At 43.3% G+C, this 21122-nt stretch overlaps 1 protein-coding gene across 2 annotated transcripts in view; it reads right to left on the reverse strand.

Moving 5' to 3' along the window:
* Nucleotides 1-21122, reverse strand: part of POD1 (POLLEN DEFECTIVE IN GUIDANCE-like protein) — a 143400-nt gene that overhangs the window by 48082 nt on the left and 74196 nt on the right. For both annotated transcript variants that reach the window (XM_087684361.1, XM_087684360.1), the window contains exons 8-11: nt 20904-21054; nt 20638-20805; nt 20443-20540; nt 20079-20201 (exon numbers count right to left, since the gene is read on the reverse strand). In XM_087684361.1, coding sequence (XP_087540487.1) covers nt 20079-20201; nt 20443-20540; nt 20638-20805; nt 20904-21054 — 540 coding nt within the window. The remainder of the gene's footprint in view (nt 1-20078; nt 20202-20442; nt 20541-20637; nt 20806-20903; nt 21055-21122) is intronic.

The following is a 21122-nucleotide window of genomic DNA, read 5'->3' on the forward strand; positions in this document are numbered from 1 at the left end:
AGATATTGAAGATCAAAAATGAAGCTTTTTAATGAACTTGTATTCCCTTTTTCCTGGGTCGCGAGGACGCTTCCTTATTAAGTGTGGGGATATGTTGAGTGTTGAAATGACTTGTTTTTTGGCTGATTTTTGTTGTTTTTGAGAGCTGAATGGTTGATTTTAAGGGATGATTGATTGATTAGGAAGTGGATTGAGAGGGTTTTGGATGATATTGATTGTGTTTTGGAAGATCATGATGTTTGTTGATGGTTCTGTGATGTTTTGATAGGTTCTGATTGGTTCTGTATTCCTTCTGTTTTGTTCTGTTTTGGTCTGTTTTGTTCTGATTGTCTTCTGTAAAGAGGGATAGAGTATTGATTGATGAAGAAAGAGATATTGTGAAAGCTTAGTGAATGGTTTGTGAGATTTTGAATGGTTTGAGAGTGAGTTATGTGGTTTTGATGACCTTCTGTAACCTTCTGTAGGTCTTCTGTAGAGCTTCTGCTTCTGTTCTGTTTCTGTTCTGTTCTGTACTGTAACTGTTCTGGTACTGTTCTGTAGACTGTTCTGTAAGTGTTCTGTGGAATGTATGTGTGATTTTGGGAAAGTTTTCTAGCCTTGGAAAGAGGTGAATACAAGTGCAAAAGAGCTGAAAGAAGTGGAAGAAGTAGCTGTTGAAGACTCAAGTGAAGACTAGAGTGAAGTGACAGTAGTGAGCTGTGAAGAGACACTGTAGTGGCTCTGGTGACCTTTCATATCAGACATACCTCTTGGGAGGGGTATCCACGACCTAAGAGTAATTATTGAGAGTAATTTTGAGATATTGTAGTGAGGATATGATGTATGATTGATGGTGAGAGAAAGAGAGAGTCAGAGATAGCCAATTCTATTGAAACAGAGTGATTGTATATGAGAGATTGAGAGAGAAGACTATGAAGATATTGAAGATGAATACTATGTGATGTATTTCCATTCAAAGATGGTGTACTTCTTTGCTTTCTTTGTGATATTGATGGATTTTGTGAAGATATTGAAGAACATGGTTGATTTTATTAAAAACCGTGGGAGATTTACATGATGCTGCATGAAGATTTGTTGTGCCTGGTGTTCTTTTCTTCATTGTAATAATATGAAACATGATAAACAAGCTTGTTGATGTTACAAGATAGATTTTCTTGCAAGAGAATTCCCTTTTCCTTGGTGTTCCTCTCGGGGCTCCAACTAGGGGCCAGGGAATCCACAGCCGCATCACCGAGATCGTCCCCCTCTGAAAGGGATGGGAGGTACGAGGGAACCACCGGAGGAGAAGGTGGGGGATGGGAAGAAACCTGTGGAATAGAAGGTGCACAAGTGGGAACGGGTGTAGGAATAGACTGCCTCGGAGGACCCTGTATCAAAGAAGGGGAATGGAGCCTGTAAAGCCCGCTCTCCTGCCAACCTGTAGATAAGACAGCTCCTGTAAGAGAATCCTCAATAACAACGGCATGCTCGGTGAAGATCACTCGTGTGCCAAGCCTCGTAAGGCCATAAAAAGAGGAGGGGAAGGCCCAAATCCGGAACATGTAGGGCCTGTGAAAGGAAGCTCGTAGGTCGGTCTGTAAACAAAGGCAATGTGCCAACACCACTAATAGGCACCGATAAAAGACACTACAGCCACGGAAGAAGGATCCTCCTCCAAAGCATGGATATGAAGGAACACTGACTCATGGGTAACAGCTGGTGTAGAGGTAGAAGAAGGCTCCGATGTAGATCCACCCTTCGCTCCCGGACGAAGGTGAGGGTACTTCTTCCAGCATTTCTCCTCTGGATGTGTCCCTTTCCCACAGTGTGGGCACTTCAGTCTCTCTGAATCTGAGTCAGAGCCTGAAGAACTGTCCTTCTTCTTAGCCTTTGACTTCTTCTTCTTCTTCTGTCCTCCCGAACCTGCAACAAAGGCTCTAGTGGAGTCGGATCCACTAGCACTGACCTCTCTGAGTCGCTCGTCATGCTCCAAGACAAGCGGGGATAGCTCCTCCCATAGAAGCTTCGCACGGGTCCTCGATGTAAGAAGGCTGGTGTAGAAGACATCAAACCGAGGCGATGGCAGCTGAGTCAAAAGAATCATAGCCATGTCTTCAGAAGATATCGTCCGACCGAGGAATGCAAACTCATCCCTCATATCCTGTAATCTGTTGATGTGGTCCTTCATGGAAGGACTATCATCAATAGCGAGCATCCGCAACTTCTTTTCAAGAGATATCCGATGGGCAAACGTCTTTTGTTGATAGAGAGACGCGAGCTTTCTCCACACGTCTGCTGCAGTCTTCAACCTGTGAACATAAACAAGGACAGAATCATGCAAACTCAGAAAGAGGAAAGATCTAGCTCTAGAATTAAGCCGATCCCATAAGGCTGCACGATCCATAGATGTCCCATCTGCGGGATCCACCTTAGGCCGGGAAATAGGAACAGAAACAAGCTCCCAAAGATCGAAGGAGTCCAAGATACACTCCACCTTGCAGGACCATAGAGAAAAGTTGGAGCCATCCAACCGGTCCTCTTTGGGCAGCTGAGGAAGTATAGGTACCTGTACAGGGGGTACCAAAGGCTGCATCGTCGGCCCACTGGAACAGGATCGCCGAGATACATGAATAGAAGGGGGACGGGAACGAGGAATAGACTCCGTAGGACGATCCTCGCGATAGAAATCACGCCTCCGTTCAGATGAATGTCGAGACAAAAGCTCATCATCTGAGTCATCAAAACCTGTAGACTGATGATAAGACATCTTCTAAATCTGCAAAACACCAAACACCAAAGAAAACTGTGCCGATGCCGAAGAATGACCACCAAAAGGGTCACCAACCACCAGAAGAACCACCAAACTCCAGGAAATCAGGTCGCCTATCACCAGGAGGTGAAAACGCAGCTGTGTAGGGCACAAAATCCGGAGGGAAAGTTGCCAAGCACCAAAACGCAGCCAAGAAGAGAAGCGCCAGCTGGAGATGAGCCGCCAGGAGGGAATACGACCACCTTGGATGCAAAACGCAGCCTGTAGTGGAGTCGCCCAGCTGAAGAGAAGGCCGCCCAGCTGAAAACGCAAGGAGACAGGGCTGGTTGATGACGTGGCAGCCTCTGGACGGGGCTGATGCAGCAAACGCAAATATTCAGACCACCTATGCAGCAAACGCAAATATTCAGACCACCTGGAGGGGCCGCCTCGCTGTTGGAGAGAAGGGGGGCAGCAACAGATGATAGGTGTGGTCTCTCTCCAGTCGATGAAGACCTCCGTGCTCTCAGTTTGGCGATGATACCATGTGAGAGTGCGCAACGGAAGAGGAAATACGAACACGGAGGAAGAGAGAGAGAGAAAGCAGAAAATAAGGAAGAGAAATCTGCACTGACTGAAATGAATGCTGAATACACTGAAATGGACTGATCAGTCCCTGCACGCAGCCCACAGCGTCAGTGAGGGCACCAGATCAGGCTGATGACGATGGCAGCACCACCACGGGGGAGGAGGAGTGTCGGAATCTACAAGAAGACAACTGACCAAGTGGGGAGGGGGGCTGCCAATAAATAGGCAACGGACAAACCCTAACCCTAACCCTAAAAATGGGCGCAAACCCTAAAATGGGCGCAAACCCTAAAAGTGCCCTAAAATGGGTGCCCCACAACAGTGACCAAAAAGGTGGCCGGGCAGCCAGTGGCTGCCCACTAAAAGAGGCCAAAAGGAAATACACATCCTAAGATAGCAAGTCAAGAGTGACTAGCCTCCCCCATCATAACACGTGACAGACATGTCAGAGCTCCTAATGTCCTCGTCTGACTCAGACTGAGGCTCACAGGCAGGAGATGACAAGGCATGACAAACATGACTGCTAACAGTTACAAACTGCTTGGTTCATTGCCAAAGGCAAAACATGATCAATTAAGGGCTCGTATGGGGTAGATGGAGTAGCAACAGCTTGCTCTAACACATCTGTACCTACATTCACAACAGGATTAGATCCCAATGTGTGACATTAATGTGACATTAAAAGTGACATTTAATGTCACGTTAAGGTCATTATATGGAATGTGACATTAAAGTGACATTTAATGTGCCATTAAGGTAAATCTAGGGGAACATGCACGAGAATGACCGTCCGGGCTCTTGGGCGCCCGAACGGGGTTAAGGGGAGCCTAGAGAGTAAGAGAGTCCAAGAATAGTAGGACTCACCAATAGTGGACGGCTGGCAGAGGAAATGGATAGAGAGGGGCCAGCACTTATCTAGGCGTGGTTGGGAGGAGAAGAATCACTCGTGCTCAGGATTTTCATCGTTTTCTCTCTGTCTTTCCCGAAGCCATCTTTCATTGGTATCAGAGCCGTGAGGATTCCTGGAGATCTTCAACGAAAGGGTAGCGTCGCACAAGTGCTCCACGATCTGTTCAGTCGACAGTCGATGGACAAGTGCTCCACGATCTGTTCAGTCGACAGTCGACGGACCCGTTAAATCGTGGTCAAACGTCAAGTGCCCGCTATTCAGTTAGTCGACAACAGTCGACGGACCCGTAACGACCCGTAAGCCACTGGTCAGACGTGACGTGACACATCACGAAAAACTTAACGTGACGTGTAATTGTGGTCACGAAACGTATCGAAAGGGCAGCCATTCGTTTTTACGCCTGTTTTTTTTATAAAAAAAACGCGTAAGCTGATCGTGGGCCATCGAATCTTGCCCACGCCTGTCTATGAATGCTCCTCCATGAACACACCAACAAGACACGCATTCTTCTCCTTTTCACGGGCTGAAGTTGAAGTTCTTTTCTGCGTGATTATTAAAGAAGGGAGCTGAATACTAGTCGTTCTGCAAAGAAGCTCCATTTTCGGCGTGACCGACTTTGTCTGGGAAGATAAAATTTGTTCCTTACTCTTCGGATTTCTTTCCAAACCAGCAACCACTGCCTGCCATTAAAATCAGGGAAGTACTTTACTTTGTATGCAAATTTCTTATCTTTGCTTTCAAATTCCAGTATATTAATGGCAGAAAAAGGGAAAGAAAGGGTAATGGAAAGCTCTAGTTCTGGGGACCAACCTAGGGTAGATCCCCATGAACCAGAAATACAAGAAGAACAATGGGAAGAATTTTTTGCTACACGAGAGCAATTTGATGATCTTACTGCTCGTGTGCAAACTCAGGGGGTTCAAATGGAATTTTTAACTCAAACACTCACTGAAATAAAATCTCAATTCACTTTATTGTTGGAAAGAGATAAAAATAAGATAGAAACCTCGGATGTCCCATCTTCATCGAAAGATTTAGATGTGACTATGCGAGATCCTAAGGAACCCCAACCTTACCATAAATTGAGGGATAATCCAGTTCTAAAGGATATGAAACCACCTCAATTTTACGGGGAGGAAAAAGATAGGAATAAAGACACAATCTTTAATTTCCTCCAAAAATGGAAAGATTTACATAAATTAAAAAATACCCCACCACATCTCCAAGCACTGGAGGCTAGTTTAACTTTGGGGCCCAAAGCATATAAGTGGTGGCGAACTTTAAAGGAGGCAAATAAAATACCTGAAACTTGGGCTCAATTTGAATCTGTCTTTTTGAAAGAATTTCTTCCTGAAAATGAAATGGAAAGAAATTGGAAAGATTGGGATTATGTCAGACAAAAGGGACGACCCCTACTGACATATCTGGAGGAATATCGTGAGATAATCCTCAAATTGGAAGGAATAGATGAATTCCAAAAAACAAGAGGATTCATTAGGGGACTAGATAAAGCCTGTAAAAAGGAAGTAAAACGAAGTTTACCTAAGACGCTGGAAGAGGCAATTAAATTTGCATTAATTCATAACGATAGTATGCGTCCAAGTACACTCACTAGTCTCACTGATACGGAGCCCAAGTCTAAGGAATTGGAAACCTCAAAATTTGTGGGCAAATTTAAAAGGAAAATGCCATTTTTTAAGAGTAAAAAACAACCTTTTGAAAAGAAACCATATATGAGGCCAAAGTTAAGTCCTGATGACTTTGATAAGGCCAAAAAAGAAAAGTTGTGTTTCAATTGCCTATCCCCTAACCATGCTGCTTGGAATTGCCCTCAAAAGAAAAAGGGGGAAGACAAAGGAAAGGATAAGGACAAGGGCAAGGGAAAAGAAAAACAAATCCATGTAGTGCAGACCTTAGAATTAAAGGGGCATGAAAAGTACAAATCTTTAGAGGTCTTGCACATGGATGTACAACATAAGTGTTGTATGTCAACTTCTATGTGGCAGCCTACTTTTGGGCCACATGATTTACTTAGAGTACATGGATTGATAGCTGGAAAGAGGGTTAGAGTCATGATTGATGACTCTGCCACACATAATTTTATAAATTATGCACTTGTCAAAAAATTGAAACTTCCCCAACAAAAAAGTGGACATCAATATGTTGTTCGTATAATGCAAGGCCAAGACAATAAAATATGGGATACATGTAAAATATTACACGGCGCAGCGAACAGAATCTGAGAAAGAGATAGAGAGTACACAACAGATAAGAGGAGAATCAGTAAAATTCTTTAACTCCAAACAACTGATACAAAGATGGCTCTGTCCACCCGTGCGCTTCCACTGTGTGAAGCTTAGATGGCGATCTAGACAGAAGATAGGTGAAGAGCTTAAGGCTAGCTGGAACAACAACTCTGACTGGGTGAAAGATGAGTGTGAGATGGCTGCGAAGGGGTTTAGCTTTTATAGCCCGCGAAGGTCGTTAGGTCGGCCTGCTGACTGACCTACCATATGAGCCTCCACTAGTCGGCCAGGGAATATTCCAGGGAATATTCCCTTTACCATCGGGCCGGGGGCGCTGCCCCCGGACCCCCGCCAGGGGGGCTGCTGGCCCCCCTGGGACCCCCCAGCCAGGGGCCGCTTCCGCGGCCCCCGGACCCCACAATAGGGGCCCCTTTTAACTCCCTTACCACGCAACTCAATGCAATGTGCCTCGAGTTGCTACCAGCTTAACCACTCCGTCTAACCCAAAGATTAGACCCACAACAGTCACCTTTTTGCCATCCGGTCACATAGACCTCATCTGATATACAAGTCAGGACTCAACCAATGTCCGGGCTCACATTTGGCTTCTCCTCATAATGGGGGCCTTACAACTTTGAGCATCATGGATCATTGGTAGCACCTAATGAGGGTGGGGCATTGATCATATCTAACACCCCCCCTCAATGTCCACCCATAGGTGAACTATCTCCTTGGCCCAATGCCGAGTCTCTGAAGATGAACTTGAAGCAGATCCTTCGTAAGTGCTTTGGTGAAGATATCTGCTCCATTCTCCTCTGTTGGACAGTAGACCAATTCCACTATCCCATCCTCCATCAAATCACGCACATAGTGATACTGGATCTCTATATGTTTGGTGCGTGCATGAAACACTGGATTTTTGGCAATGGCTATGCAACTCTGATTGTCACATCTCAGCACAGTTGGTTCTTCATCCTGCACTCCCATATGCCATAGAATCCTTCTCAACCATACGGCCTCACATGCAGCAAAACAAGCTGCCTTGTACTCTGCTTCGGTAGAAGACAATGCCACTGTTGGTTGCTTCTTACTAATCCAAGAGAAAATTCCTGAACCCAAAGAGAAACAATAACCAGAAACTGACTTCCTGGAATCAATGTCTCCTGCCCAATCTGAGTCACAGTTCCCCACAAGAGAAGTTCCGAAACTGTATGTGATACCATAGTCAAGAGTTTTCTTCAAGTATCTGAGCACCCGCATCCCAGCCTTCCAATGACTCTCATGAGGTTTGTTTGAGAACCTGCTCAAAACACCAACAGCAAAACTGATATCTGGTCTGGTGTTACACAAGTAGATTAGACTGCCGACCAACCTCCTATACCTCCCAATGTCTGCTAGTGCTGATGTATCCTCAACGGATAACTTTACATTCACCTCCATAGGTGTAGCTATCTCCTTGCACTCGGTCATGCCAAATGCCTTCAAGATCTCCCATGCATACTTCTTCTGAGAGATGAAGATCTTTCCTGGCTCTTGCCAGACTTCAATCCCCAAACAATAGTGCAGCAAGCCCAAGTCTGTCATTTCAAACTCAAAACTCAAAGCCTTTCGAGTTTGGTTGATCATATCTTCATAGTCACCTGTAATAAGAAGGTCGTCCACATATAGGACAATCACTGCAGACTTTTTACCATCCCTGTAAACATACAAGTTAGCATCTGAGGCACATCTTTTGAAGTTTAGATTTAAAAAGAACCTATCTATCCGCTGGTACCATGCTCTGGGGGCTTGTTTCAGCCCATACAATGCCTTCTTCAGTTTACACACTTTGTTCTCAGAATGGGGGGCCTCAAACCCTGGTGGCTGAGCCACGTACACCTCCTCCTTGAGGTCACCATTTAAGAACGCTGACTTAACATCCATTTGGTACACTGGCCACTTCTTGTGGGCAGCCACTGCAAGTACCGTGCGAATAGTGGTCATTCTGGCAGTTGGGGCAAATGACTCTTGAAAATCAAACCCTTCAACTTGTGAAAATCCTTGGGCAACCAGTCTAGCTTTGTACTTTTCTAAGGTACCATCAGCCTTGTACTTTACCTTCCAGATCCACTTGGTGCCAATAATCTTCCGCTTTGCTGGCCGATCCACTAGCTCCCAAGTGTCATTCTTCATTATGCTGTCATACTCCGCCTGCATAGCAGCCTTCCATGATGGATCTGCAAGTGCTTCTTCTAAGTCAGTTGGCTCCTTTACTTCTCTCATAATCTCAACCATCAAGGCCATGTTGACTATGTGAGCAGAAGCCCTCCTTTGCTCCTCTATTCTCTGAGACCTCCTTGGTCCGTCTGCCTTCTCCTCAACAGATGCAGGCATAGGATTATTGTGGTCATAGAGTTGCTTCACCCAGCGCGGCAATGGCTTTTCCGGTGGGGTGATGTCAGGTTGGTGAACTTTTTCCTCATCATCTGAAGATGATGCTTCCTCCTCCTTAAGGATAGGGATAGCTCTCGGGACAGGTTCATAGTGGACTACTTCTTCGCTTGATGATAAAGTGGAAGACCTTGCCTTCTCCTCCTCCACTGTATGCGGCTCCTCCTTGAACACCACATCACGGCTCGCGATGATCTTCTTTGCCTCTTGGTCATATAACTTGTAAGCCTTCTGCTCATCACTATAACCCAAGAAGATACATTTTCTGCTTTTTGGTTGTAACTTGTTTCTCTTCTCATCTGGAACATGTGCATAACATTCACATCCAAAAATTCTGAAATGTGAAACAGATGGTTTCTTACCAGTGTAAGCCTCATGAGGTGTTTTTCCCTTGAGAGCCTTTGTGTAGCTCCGATTTAGAATGTAGACTGCAGTATTAACAGCTTCAGCCCAAAAATGGTTAGGCAATCCCTTGCCCTTTAGCATGCATCTTGCCATCTCCACAATGGTACGATTCCTGCGTTCCACAACACCATTCTGCTGAGGTGTGTGAGGCGTTGTCAATTGACGCTTGATACCTTTGCTCTTGCAAAAGCCTTCAAACTCCTTTGAGTTGAACTCACCACCACCATCTGTTCTAAATTTCTTCACACTTTTCCCTGTTTCATTCTCAACAAGTATTAGCCATTCTTTAAACTTACCAAAAGCTTGAGCCTTATCACGAAGGAAGTACACCCACATCTTCCTACTGTAGTCGTCGACAATCAACATAAAATAAGAAGATCCCCCCAAGGCCTGTGTAGGCATCTTACCACACAAGTCAGCATGCACCAACTCTAGAGGAGCATGTGCTCTATTCTTGCTTTCTTGTGGAAATGCCTTTCTCTGTTGCTTGCCCATCATACAAGCTTCACATGGTTCCTTCAATTCAGTTATTGTAGGTAGGTGAGCAACCATACCTTGCTTTTGCATCTCCTTCAATACTGCAAATCCGATGTGTCCAAACCTTTCATGCCAAAGCTTACTTGTGCCCACTCCAGCGGTGGCTGTAAGAGCACTTAGCTCATACAGGTTGTTCCTTCTTTCTCCTTTGCCAACAATTGTGCCAGCACTATCAATAATTTCTGCACCTATCTTCTTGAACCTCACTTCATGACCAAGATCAGTTATGGCAGCAACTGATAAGAGATTTCTCCTGATTTCGGGAACATACAACACATTTGAAAGCTTTTTGACTTCACCATTTGCAGCAACAAAAGAAATAGTACCTGTGCCCGCAGCAGGGCATTTAGCATCATTTCCAACCGTCACAGTGATGGATTCTTGTAGAGGCTGCATAGAACTGTATAGACCTTTCTTGTTGGTCATGTGACGGGAGGCCCCACTATCCAACACCCAAGAGTCAGTGGTAGATTCTTCTTGCGCCGAGGAGCACACTTCCTCAATGGTCGCCATGAATAATTCCAACTCTGCTTCAGCCGTATTGGCTGTCTCTTTCCCTTTAGTTTTAAGGGTACCATTCTTTTCATCTGCCTTCTTGACACGACAATCTGCAATTGCATGTCCTTTCTTCTTACAGTAGAAGCACTCTCCTTGAAACTTCTTCTTGCCGCCCTTTTTCTTTTTGTCACCATCATTTTTGGTGGAGGAAACACCTTTGCCTTTTGCATTGGCAGAGAATGCAGCATCTCCATTGTTGCTTCCTTCTCGGGCTTTCAGCCTCAACTCCTCCTCCATTAATAATGCACAAAACTCCTCAAAAGTCAAAGCTTGAGGTCTCACCTGAGTATTAAGGGCAGTTACTAGTCCATCAAACTTTTGTGGACAAATCCGAAGACACCTCCGAGCTAGCTCTTCGCTAGTCTTTTGTATCCCAGCGCCAGCCATCTGGTCGCGCAGATTCTTAATCCGAGTGATGAATGCTTCAACCGTCTCTCCTTCAGCAAACTTCTCCGCTGCTAGTTGATTCTCCAAGTTTTGAATCCTTGTTTGGTTTCGTGTTTCATACTGACTCCTTAGTACATTCCAAGCCTCTGACGCTTTGGTTGTATGCTGAATCAGAGTCAAAACACTGTCAGAACAGCTTGTAACTAAGGCACACAATGCATCTGCATTCCTTCGTTTCCACGCTCGTAGAAGATCTGCATTCGGAGGAATCATCACACTAGGATTTGATGGGTCGGGGGTAGGCTGTGGTTCTGCGTCAGTCCCCAGCACAGTCTCCAGAAGCTCATAAGAATCAAGGATAGTAGTAATTTTGAACTTCCACAAGGTGTAGTTTGTACCATCTAACTTGCCTTCGCTGAAGGTTGGTGGACGAATCCTCAGTGTTTGAATAGCCGGTACAGCAGCACCACCTCCTGCACCGCTTCCTGATGCGCCAGAACTGCTTCCCGGAGTCGACATCGTTTCTCTTTGCTGTTGAAGCCTTTGCCTCTTGCACGCTCTCCGATCTCTAGAGCCCCCTGGGCTCTGATACCATGTAAAATATTACACGGCGCAGCGAACAGAATCTGAGAAAGAGATAGAGAGTACACAACAGATAAGAGGAGAATCAGTAAAATTCTTTAACTCCAAACAACTGATACAAAGATGGCTCTGTCCACCCGTGCGCTTCCACTGTGTGAAGCTTAGATGGCGATCTAGACAGAAGATAGGTGAAGAGCTTAAGGCTAGCTGGAACAACAACTCTGACTGGGTGAAAGATGAGTGTGAGATGGCTGCGAAGGGGTTTAGCTTTTATAGCCCGCGAAGGTCGTTAGGTCGGCCTGCTGACTGACCTACCATATGAGCCTCCACTAGTCGGCCAGGGAATATTCCAGGGAATATTCCCTTTACCATCGGGCCGGGGGCGCTGCCCCCGGACCCCCGCCAGGGGGGCTGCTGGCCCCCCTGGGACCCCCCAGCCAGGGGCCGCTTCCGCGGCCCCCGGACCCCACAATAGGGGCCCCTTTTAACTCCCTTACCACGCAACTCAATGCAATGTGCCTCGAGTTGCTACCAGCTTAACCACTCCGTCTAACCCAAAGATTAGACCCACAACAGTCACCTTTTTGCCATCCGGTCACATAGACCTCATCTGATATACAAGTCAGGACTCAACCAATGTCCGGGCTCACATTTGGCTTCTCCTCATAATGGGGGCCTTACAACTTTGAGCATCATGGATCATTGGTAGCACCTAATGAGGGTGGGGCATTGATCATATCTAACAATACAATGGTATCCAATTTGGAAATTGAAATTCAAGGATATAAAGATAAACTTGATTTCCAAATAATGAACATGGAAAGAGCTGATATTGCTCTAGGGAGGGAGTGGCTATGGGGATTGGAACCATCCTTAAAACGTAGTTACCATCATAATACACTGCAATTTGAAAGGGATGGTAAGACTTTTGTTATTCAAGGTGAACATGAAGTATCTGATAATCCTTTGATGTGTTCTACTGAAGTTCAGAAGCTGAGAAAGAAGGAAGTTTGTGAGGTATATATGCTATGGTCTCTTCCTGTACAGAATACTTTTACTTTCTGTAATATAAAGCAACAATTTTCTTATGTTTGTGAGTTGAATGTTAATAATGAATTGAGTAGTTTGTTAGATGATTTTAAAGATGTGTTTCCTTCTGATTTACCAAGTGGCCTTCCACCAGATAGGGGTGATATAAATCACCCAATTGATATAAATAAGGATACACACCCAATTTCAAAACCACCGTATAGGTTAAGTAAAACACAGCATCAAGAAGTTGAAAGACAAATTAAGGATTACCTGGATAAAGGGTTTATTCAACCCAGTAATTCACCTTGGGCTTCACCAATTTTATTGGTAAAGAAAAAAGATGGTTCTATGTGACTTTGTGTTGACTATAGAGCACTTAATAAAATAACGATGAAGAATAAATTTCCTATGCCCAAAATGGAAGATCTTTTTGATCAATTACAAGGGGCAAAATTCTTCACAAAGATAGATTTAAGATCAGGTTATCACCAAGTAAAAATTAAGGCACAAGATGTTTCTAAGACAGCATTTCGTACTAGATACGGGCATTATGATTTTTTGGTGATGCCTTTTGGCCTCATAATGCACCAGCTACCTTTATGAAGCTGATGAATAGTGTTTTACGGCCCTATCTAGGACATTTTGTAGTAGTCTTCTTGGATGATATCTTGATCTTTAGTAAATCAAGAGAAGAACATTTGAAACACTTACAATTAGTATTCCAATTGTTAAGAACACATTCCCTTTATGCGAAGAAAACTAAATGTGAATTCTTTGCACAAGAGGTCAAATATTTGGGGCATATTATCTCCAAAGAGGGAATCAACATGGATCCAGAAAAAGTAAGGGCAATTATTGAATGGCCACCTCCAAGGAACCTGGAAGAGCTGCAGATCTTCCTAGGTTTATCTGGATTTTATCGTAGATTCATTCGAGATTATGCCAAAATAGCTGTTCCAATGACAGACCAACTTAAAGGGAAAGGGAAAAGTTTTAATTGGGGAACAGATCAAAATGAAAGTTTTCAAAAACTTAAGGTAGCTATTGCTACAGCTCCAGTATTATTAATAGTGGATCCCAATAAACCATTTGTGGTTGAAGCTGATGCCAGTGATAAGGCGATAGGCGCGATCTTATTACAAGAAGGTCGACCAGTTGCTTTTGAAAGCAAGAAATTAGATCGTGCAAAACAGAACTATTCTGTTTATGAGAGGGAGCTGTATGCAATAGTACATGCAATGAAGAAATGAAGGCACTATTTGTATGGTGCCAAACTTTTGATTTTATCGGATCATGAAAGCATTAAGTGGCTTAATGATCAACCGGATTTACACGGGCATAAAGCCAGATGGGCCGAACTCCTCCAAGAGTTCGACTATGAGATAAGATATAGAAAAGGAAAGTATAATATCGTAGCTGATGCACTCAGCAGAATGCCCATAATTAATGAATTGAGTTTTACTCAGTTCACTTCCAATTTGCTTGAATCTTTAAAAGGGAAATGCCAGGTTGATCCGGCATATTCCAACATATGGGAAGCAATAAAAAATGGGGATCCAAATGAAAGTGCTTCTACTAAGGAAGGAATATCTGAGGATGTTCAACAAGGAAATGGAGCATCAGGGGTTGCTTAAACTGGATTCAAGTGGAAGAATTTTACCATTGATAATGGTTATTTACTCTACAAGGGTAGGGTATGTGTCCCGAAAGATACAGAAATAAAGTGCCAGATACTCTTTGAGTGTCATGATACCCCTAGTGCGGGACATCCAGCAGTTAATAAGACTTATAGTCTTATTAAAAGGCAGTTCTATTGGCCTGGAATGAATAAGGACGTCCTTGACTATGTGGTCAAATGTAATAAATGCCAGGTTAATAAAGCTAAAAGATTAAAAATGGGAGGACTTCTCCATCCATTAGAAATTCCTTCGGGAAAATGGGAGAGTATCTCCATGGACTTTATTGTTGCTTTACCTAGAACACAGAGGGGGCACGACTCTGTGTGGGTGATTGTGGATCGGTTAACCAAAATGGCTAGGTTCATTCCAACTTCAACTGATGTTAAAACACCAGAATTGGCTAGATTGTTCGTAGAGAACATATACCGATTGTATGGCCTTCCGGCAAATATAGTTTCTGATCGGGATAGAAAATTTGATAGCCATTTTTGGCGTGCGGTATTTAGGAAATTGGATACTAAACTTAGCATGAGTACGGCGGATCATCCGCAAACAGATGGGCAAACTGAAAGGGTTAACCAAATTCTTGAAGATATGCTTAGGGCATATGTAAGTAAAAGGCAAACTAATTGGGAAGAGTATTTACCGATAGCAGAGTTTGCATATAATAGTGCCAAGCACTCTTCCACTGGATATAGTCCATTTATGTTAATGTATGGGTTTCAACCCAGAGCTCCTTTTGCAGTAGGACTGCATAAGGAAAAGGTTCAAGAAGCTAAAGACTTTTTGGAGGATATGAATAGTATGTTAAAATTTGCTCAAGAAAATATTAAAAAAGCTCAAAATCGAGCTAGAGCATATGCAGATCCTCACCGAAGAGACATCTCCTTTGAAGAAGGAGAATTAGTCTATCTTAAGGTGCCTGAACAAACTAAAACTATGAAAAAGGGACAATGTCCAAAGCTTTCACCAAGGTATTGTGATCCTTTCATAATACTTAAAAGGGTGGGAGAATTAGCTTACAAGCTCCAACTACCTGCTGGTAGTAAAATACATCCAGTTTTTCATGTAAGTAAATTAAGGAAGAAGCTGGGTGATTTGGATAATCTAATCTTAAATGATGATATTGAGGAGCTATTCAATGACCAATCTAATCCACATGAACCAGAAAAAATATTAAATGTTCGTAATAGACGAACAAGGAATACTATTTATCAGGAATGTTTGGTTAAGTGGAAAGATTGTTCAGAAGAAAGCTCAACATGGGAGCGAGTAAGTACTTTAAAGAAAAGGTTTCCCGATTTATAGTTAGACCTTCCAAGTATCGTTTTCGATGACGAAACCGATTCTTAAGGGGAAGGAAATGTGACATTAAAAGTGACATTTAATGTCACGTTAAGGTCATTATATGGAATGTGACATTAAAGTGACATTTAATGTGACATTAAGGTAAATCTAGGGGAACATGCACGAGAATGACCGTCCGGGCTCTTGGGCGCCCGAACGGGGTTAAAGGGAGCCTAGAGAGTAAGAGAGTCCAAGAATAGTAGGACTCACCAATAGTGGACGGCTGGCAGAGGAAACGGGTAGAGAGGGGCCAGCACTTATCTAGGCGTGGTTGGGAGAAGAATCACTCGTTCTCAGGATTTTCATCGTTTTCTCTCTATCTTTCCCGAAGCCATCTTTCACAATGCAAGTGGCAAAAGACCCTCAAAGACATCACCGAACTCATAGGTGGTTGGCATCTCAAATTGATCCTAAGAATAGGCTGCATTTTCAGCAAAAAGGACATCTCTACTAATAAAAAACTTTCAATTGCAAGGATCTTACAAATGGTAGCCTTTGCTCTCCGAACTGTATCCAAATAATATATATTTAAGTGCTTTATCATCTAGCTTCCTATGAAGCTCTTTAGGCACATACACAAAAGCTATACATCTAAACACACAAAAGTAATCAACCTTCGGATTTCTATCATGCCACACCTTATAAGGAGTGATCGTCTTGAGTGCCTTAGTCAAAGCACGGTTGAGTACACGATTTGCACATTGAAGGCCCTCAAGCCAAAACTTGTGTGACAACCCTTTGCTTTTCAACATACATTTGGTCATTTCCATGAGCATGTGATTTTTCCTCTCGACTACTCCATTCTATTGAGGTGTCATCCTCACAATGGCCTAAAGTGCAATGCCATACTCAAGCAAAAAATGTCTCAACTGCACAAGACATGTACTCCCCTCTCGATCCATGCATATTGTTTGCACCTTCAAACATGTTTCTGCTTCCAATTTTGCAACCAAACGACTGAAGTTCATAAATACATCTAACTTTGCCTTTAGGCCATACACCCATGTGTAACGAGAGTAGTCATCTATAAAAATCACAAAAATACAAATGATCATTAAGAGCTCTAGTCCGCATAGGACCACACACATAGAGTATATTAGCTGCATTTTCCAAACAACACGCACTGCACCATACTTCTGAAGGGCAAAGCGATGCATTTTTCCAAGTATACACCCCTCATATGCATAGGGAGGTGGAGTAGCAATTGGAGGCAAAGCATCCACCATCTAATGACACTAAAGTGGCATCAAACTACCAAAGCTCATATGACCATATCGAGCATGCCAATGCTCCACATTCTGCATTGCAAAAGTAAGTGCACTAACTATCAGGGTATGATGAGATCTCCTCTCATAAGTATCCAACAAGAAGAGACCTTTGTACAAAGTGCCTAACAAATGAAGAGTGTAATCAAGCTCTCTATCTCTGCCAAGATATTTATCATCTTCAAAGATGACATGAAAGCCTTGCTTATTAAAAGTTGAAACTAAAAGAAGATTTTTAGTGATTCCAAGCACAAATAATACATCCATAAGTTGAAAATCTGATCCATGCAATGATCACAACTATACCAATACCACAAACATCATAACTAGAGTTGTTTGCACAAGAAACTCTATTCCCCGCCAAGGCTGATTGCATGGATGTGAACAAACACTTCTTACAAGTGATATAGCTTGATACCCCACTATCAAAATACCATGTATGCCTGGGTTTCAATAGCATTAAATGTAGAACCGGCCATAGAAGTATCATAACTACAAGTGAAAAATACATAATCCTCCTCGATAAAGTTGGCTAAATCATCACCATCCGAATACTGAGTGGCTAGTGTTTCTAGGACAGCCAAGCCAAAGTCCTTTTTCTCCTTTGCTACATTCATCTATGTAGTGGTTGGGCTTTTTGCAATACTTGCATTTACACTTTTTATTTTCCTTGTCTGTGTCTTGAGCAACCTTGCTAGATGGCTGTCCCATACCAGCCTTGGCCTAATTTTTCCCTTGTTGCTTGCCTTTGCCTTTACCCTTATACCTTAAAAGCATAGCTACATCACCTAAACTCATAGCCATATTCCTTGGAGTCTATTCCTCTTGCAACAAGAGACCAGTTAACTCCATAAATGTGAGGGGTTGTTATGCCGCCCTCAAAGACAAATTCAATGAAGTATGGAAACCGAGATAAGACTTTGGAAAAGAGTCGAGTGTGATGTTGACCATCTCTTCATCGGATATCACCTCATCAATGTTCAGCAGCTGCTCTCTTAGAACTTGTATGTAGGTAATGTGATCTGTCATGCCATCAATCTCATCCGTGTGCATTTACCAACTCTCTTCTCAGGTAAGAGACTATGGCTTCATTCCTAGCTGCAAACATGTGCTCAAGAACATCTCATGATGCCTTCGAGGTCTTACAAGACCGAATATGAGGTATTATTGCTCTTTTGATGGACAGAGGAAATAAAGACAAGGCCTCTGCATCTTTGGAGTCCCATCTCCTCCTCTATTCGGCTACATGAGGAATGGGGGCAGCAACAAGGATGGGACTCCTCTATTTGGTTGTACAAGAAATAGGGGCAACAACAAGGCTAGTTGGCTGCCCTCTAGCACCACTTTGAGGCGTTTGAGGAGCAATCCCTTCCCCCCCCCCCCCCCCCCCCCGGTCTTGCCAAACCACCATAAATCCAGTAACATAATCCCAAAAATCTTTAGCAACCAACAGATTGTGCACCATGAAACTCCACAAGGAGTAATTGGTCCCATCCAATTTGTCCTCTTGAGTAAGGATGCCTGAAATGTTGTGTGATCATGGTGACCCTATTGTGCCATTGTTGCAATAAAAATTGAAATGCACAAAATCTGCAAACAAACACTTTCAAGCTGAAGTATATATTGTACTCCCACAAGTACCGAAATCCCAACACGGGATAGAGAATGCAATCTCAAAATTGTCACAAAACAAGTTCTGACCGAAATGTCCTGTAAAGTGTGCCAAATCTGCACAAAACAGCAATGCACTGCTGTACCTTGGAATGTGCACCCAAAAAGTGAATTTCAGCTATTTAATGCTGTAAATCCCAAATTCGTATAAATTTTTTGACCAAACTGTACCAGTCAGCAAATAAATGTTGTACTTGCACCTATTTTCTGCCTTGGGATGCATGAAACACAAAGGCCCCAAATTTTCTCAAAGAAATTTCGAGAAATTGAAGAAATTGTGTACTTACGGCCTTAAAATTCGATGAACTGTCAGTTAAGAATGCCAATTGACAGCAACACGCATCACAAAAGCCCCAAATTTCTTGTGAAAATGTCAATGAAATTCCAGATGTGTGTCAAACTGTGAGTGACGGGCCGGTGAACCCTGCAAGGCAAGGCACATCTGGCAACAGGCGGCGGCAACTCAAGCATGGCAGGCAGCAGTGCAGCACAAGGAACAGGGCACTGGCGGTGGCTGCCCAAGGCAGGGCACCAGTGGCAAGAGTTCAAGGGCTGCACTGGGCAGTGAGCCGCAAGGCATCAGACAGAGCGCAGGTGGCACAACACTGGGCGGCAGGCTGCACAGGTGACAGTGGACCAGGCTAGAGGCGCTGGTGGGCAGCAGGGTGGCGCTGGACAGCAAGCTCCTCCTCTTGGGTAGATCCAGCAACAGCAAGGGGGCTCAAGGCCGTGACACAATCTCATATGTGCAGCAGCTCTAATACCAAATGTGAGAACTGGCTATGGAGGAGAGAGAAACAGGTAGACAGTGACAATGAGAGCATGAGAGAGAGTGTGTAATCTCTCCTAACGTTACAATTGATTGAAAGTATTGAATGAAAGCACAACTAAGGTCTAAGGTTGACCCAACCAACCTTTCACACACTAACTAGAGTTGAATTAACTAACTCTAGGGCCTAGTGTCACCACATTAAAGTCCTAAGATGCAAGGTGTTCCACCACACTTTGATACTTAAATATACACCACACGAATTACATTGGGTACTGCCCAGAATTGGAAAATTCTAACAAGAATGGGATGTGGGGTCGGAAGAAACTACCATCCCCACAATCCTCAAGTCCAAAAATGACCGTAAATTGTGACTGTTTCCAAAGCACCCCATTTTTGACATGTGAACCACTTTAGTCATTTCATCTCAATAACAGTGTGACATGTTCACCTCCAATAAGCGGTTTCTTCCCTCTTGCCATCGACCAAGGGAAAGCATTAGGCTGTGCATTTGCGTTTTTCAATTTTCTTTTGTAGACCACTAGCAATCATCACTGTTCCATTGAACATGAAAATAGTTGAGCAGATCTCATCCACGCACTTAAGGACTATTGTTAGGCACATCAGAGTGTGACCAAGTGGCATGAAGTCTTCTAGCCACATGGATCTGCAGCCAGTCTTACTTATCAGCCTGTAGAGCATTCATTCGAGTACAGTACTTTGTAAAGAACATTCCCACTACCTGTACAAGGTAGGCAGGGGTGGCATAGCAGTTTTACTTTACTTCTCAATTCTATATTGCATTTGATACCACATAAGAATAGAAGTACATGAAACATTACACTTCGAATTTGAATGGTCAGATTGCAGCAGATAAGACAACCATCTAACTTGGCAGAAGAAGGCACAAAAGTAAAGCATAACTGGAGACCTTGATAACATACCTGTTTGCAAAGAGCTAGAAGAAATTCAGAATAAGCTGCTGGCTTGATTTCATTAAATTTGGCAAGAAATGCATGTTTAATAGAGTCAACAAGAACTTCACACAGCAACATCATGCCTGCATTCTGCACCAGGAAACAAGCTTGGTTTAGCAGTTATTGACTCTTCTCCAAATTAAAGCTTGAAAATTTGTCCACTCAAAATTCCTGAAGCCCTAAGAAACAACAAGCAGCCTTCTGCTTTCCTTCAATATAATCATCAAGCCAACACTCTCCATATCAGCAAAATAGAAATGCACTAAACATCTTTCAAATCAGAACCTATTATTACCCTCTTAAGTATTGTAAAAAAAAAGGGCCTACTTACTGAGGCAAAAGTCATCAGCCATGGCTCATTGGCTGCAAGAAGATTCTGCGCCAAAACAAAAAATAGGTGTGCTATAATGTGAAATCGCTCCACAGTATCTGGTGCAAAATGATAGTTAAATTTCATCATGGAAAATATACAAATTCTTTGATCACAAACTAGTGTACATGCAAAAGAGAGACAGATTTCATGTACCAAGGTAAGCCAGCTTATGGAGGTTATCTTTTCCTAGCCGTTTGAAAACATTACTCTTGATCTCTGCAAAGTTGTTAGAGATCAAGAGAGCTAACAAAGCATTGTTGTGAGATCGTAGCGCTGCTGACACAGTGATGGATTGAGCCAAGATAACAAGAGAATGCACAAGTAAGCACAGTTAAGAAACAGCAAATAGCCAAATGTTGACAACTGAAATTAAGAACCAAACATAAAACACCGACAATGATGCAAAAGGTGAAGGATATTGAAAGAAAAAATAGCAATGCACTGGTCCATTGCAAATCTGAGTGACTCAAACAGCAGACGGTCATGCGAGCAAGTTGCAACACTCTCTGCAGAGTTCAAGACCACTTGAAGTACATCACTGCCAAATGATTGGCAAAGTTTGTCAAATATCTGGGAGCATATACCAGAACAAGGAGGTCAAGCCAAAGCACAGTCCTCTACATTAAACAAACTAGTAT

Source organism: Lygodium microphyllum, chromosome 9 (genome assembly GCF_053477565.2).
Source record: "Lygodium microphyllum isolate KBCC chromosome 9, Lygodium_microphyllum_v1.1.10, whole genome shotgun sequence".
In the NCBI taxonomy this organism is placed as follows: domain Eukaryota; kingdom Viridiplantae; phylum Streptophyta; class Polypodiopsida; order Schizaeales; family Lygodiaceae; genus Lygodium; species Lygodium microphyllum.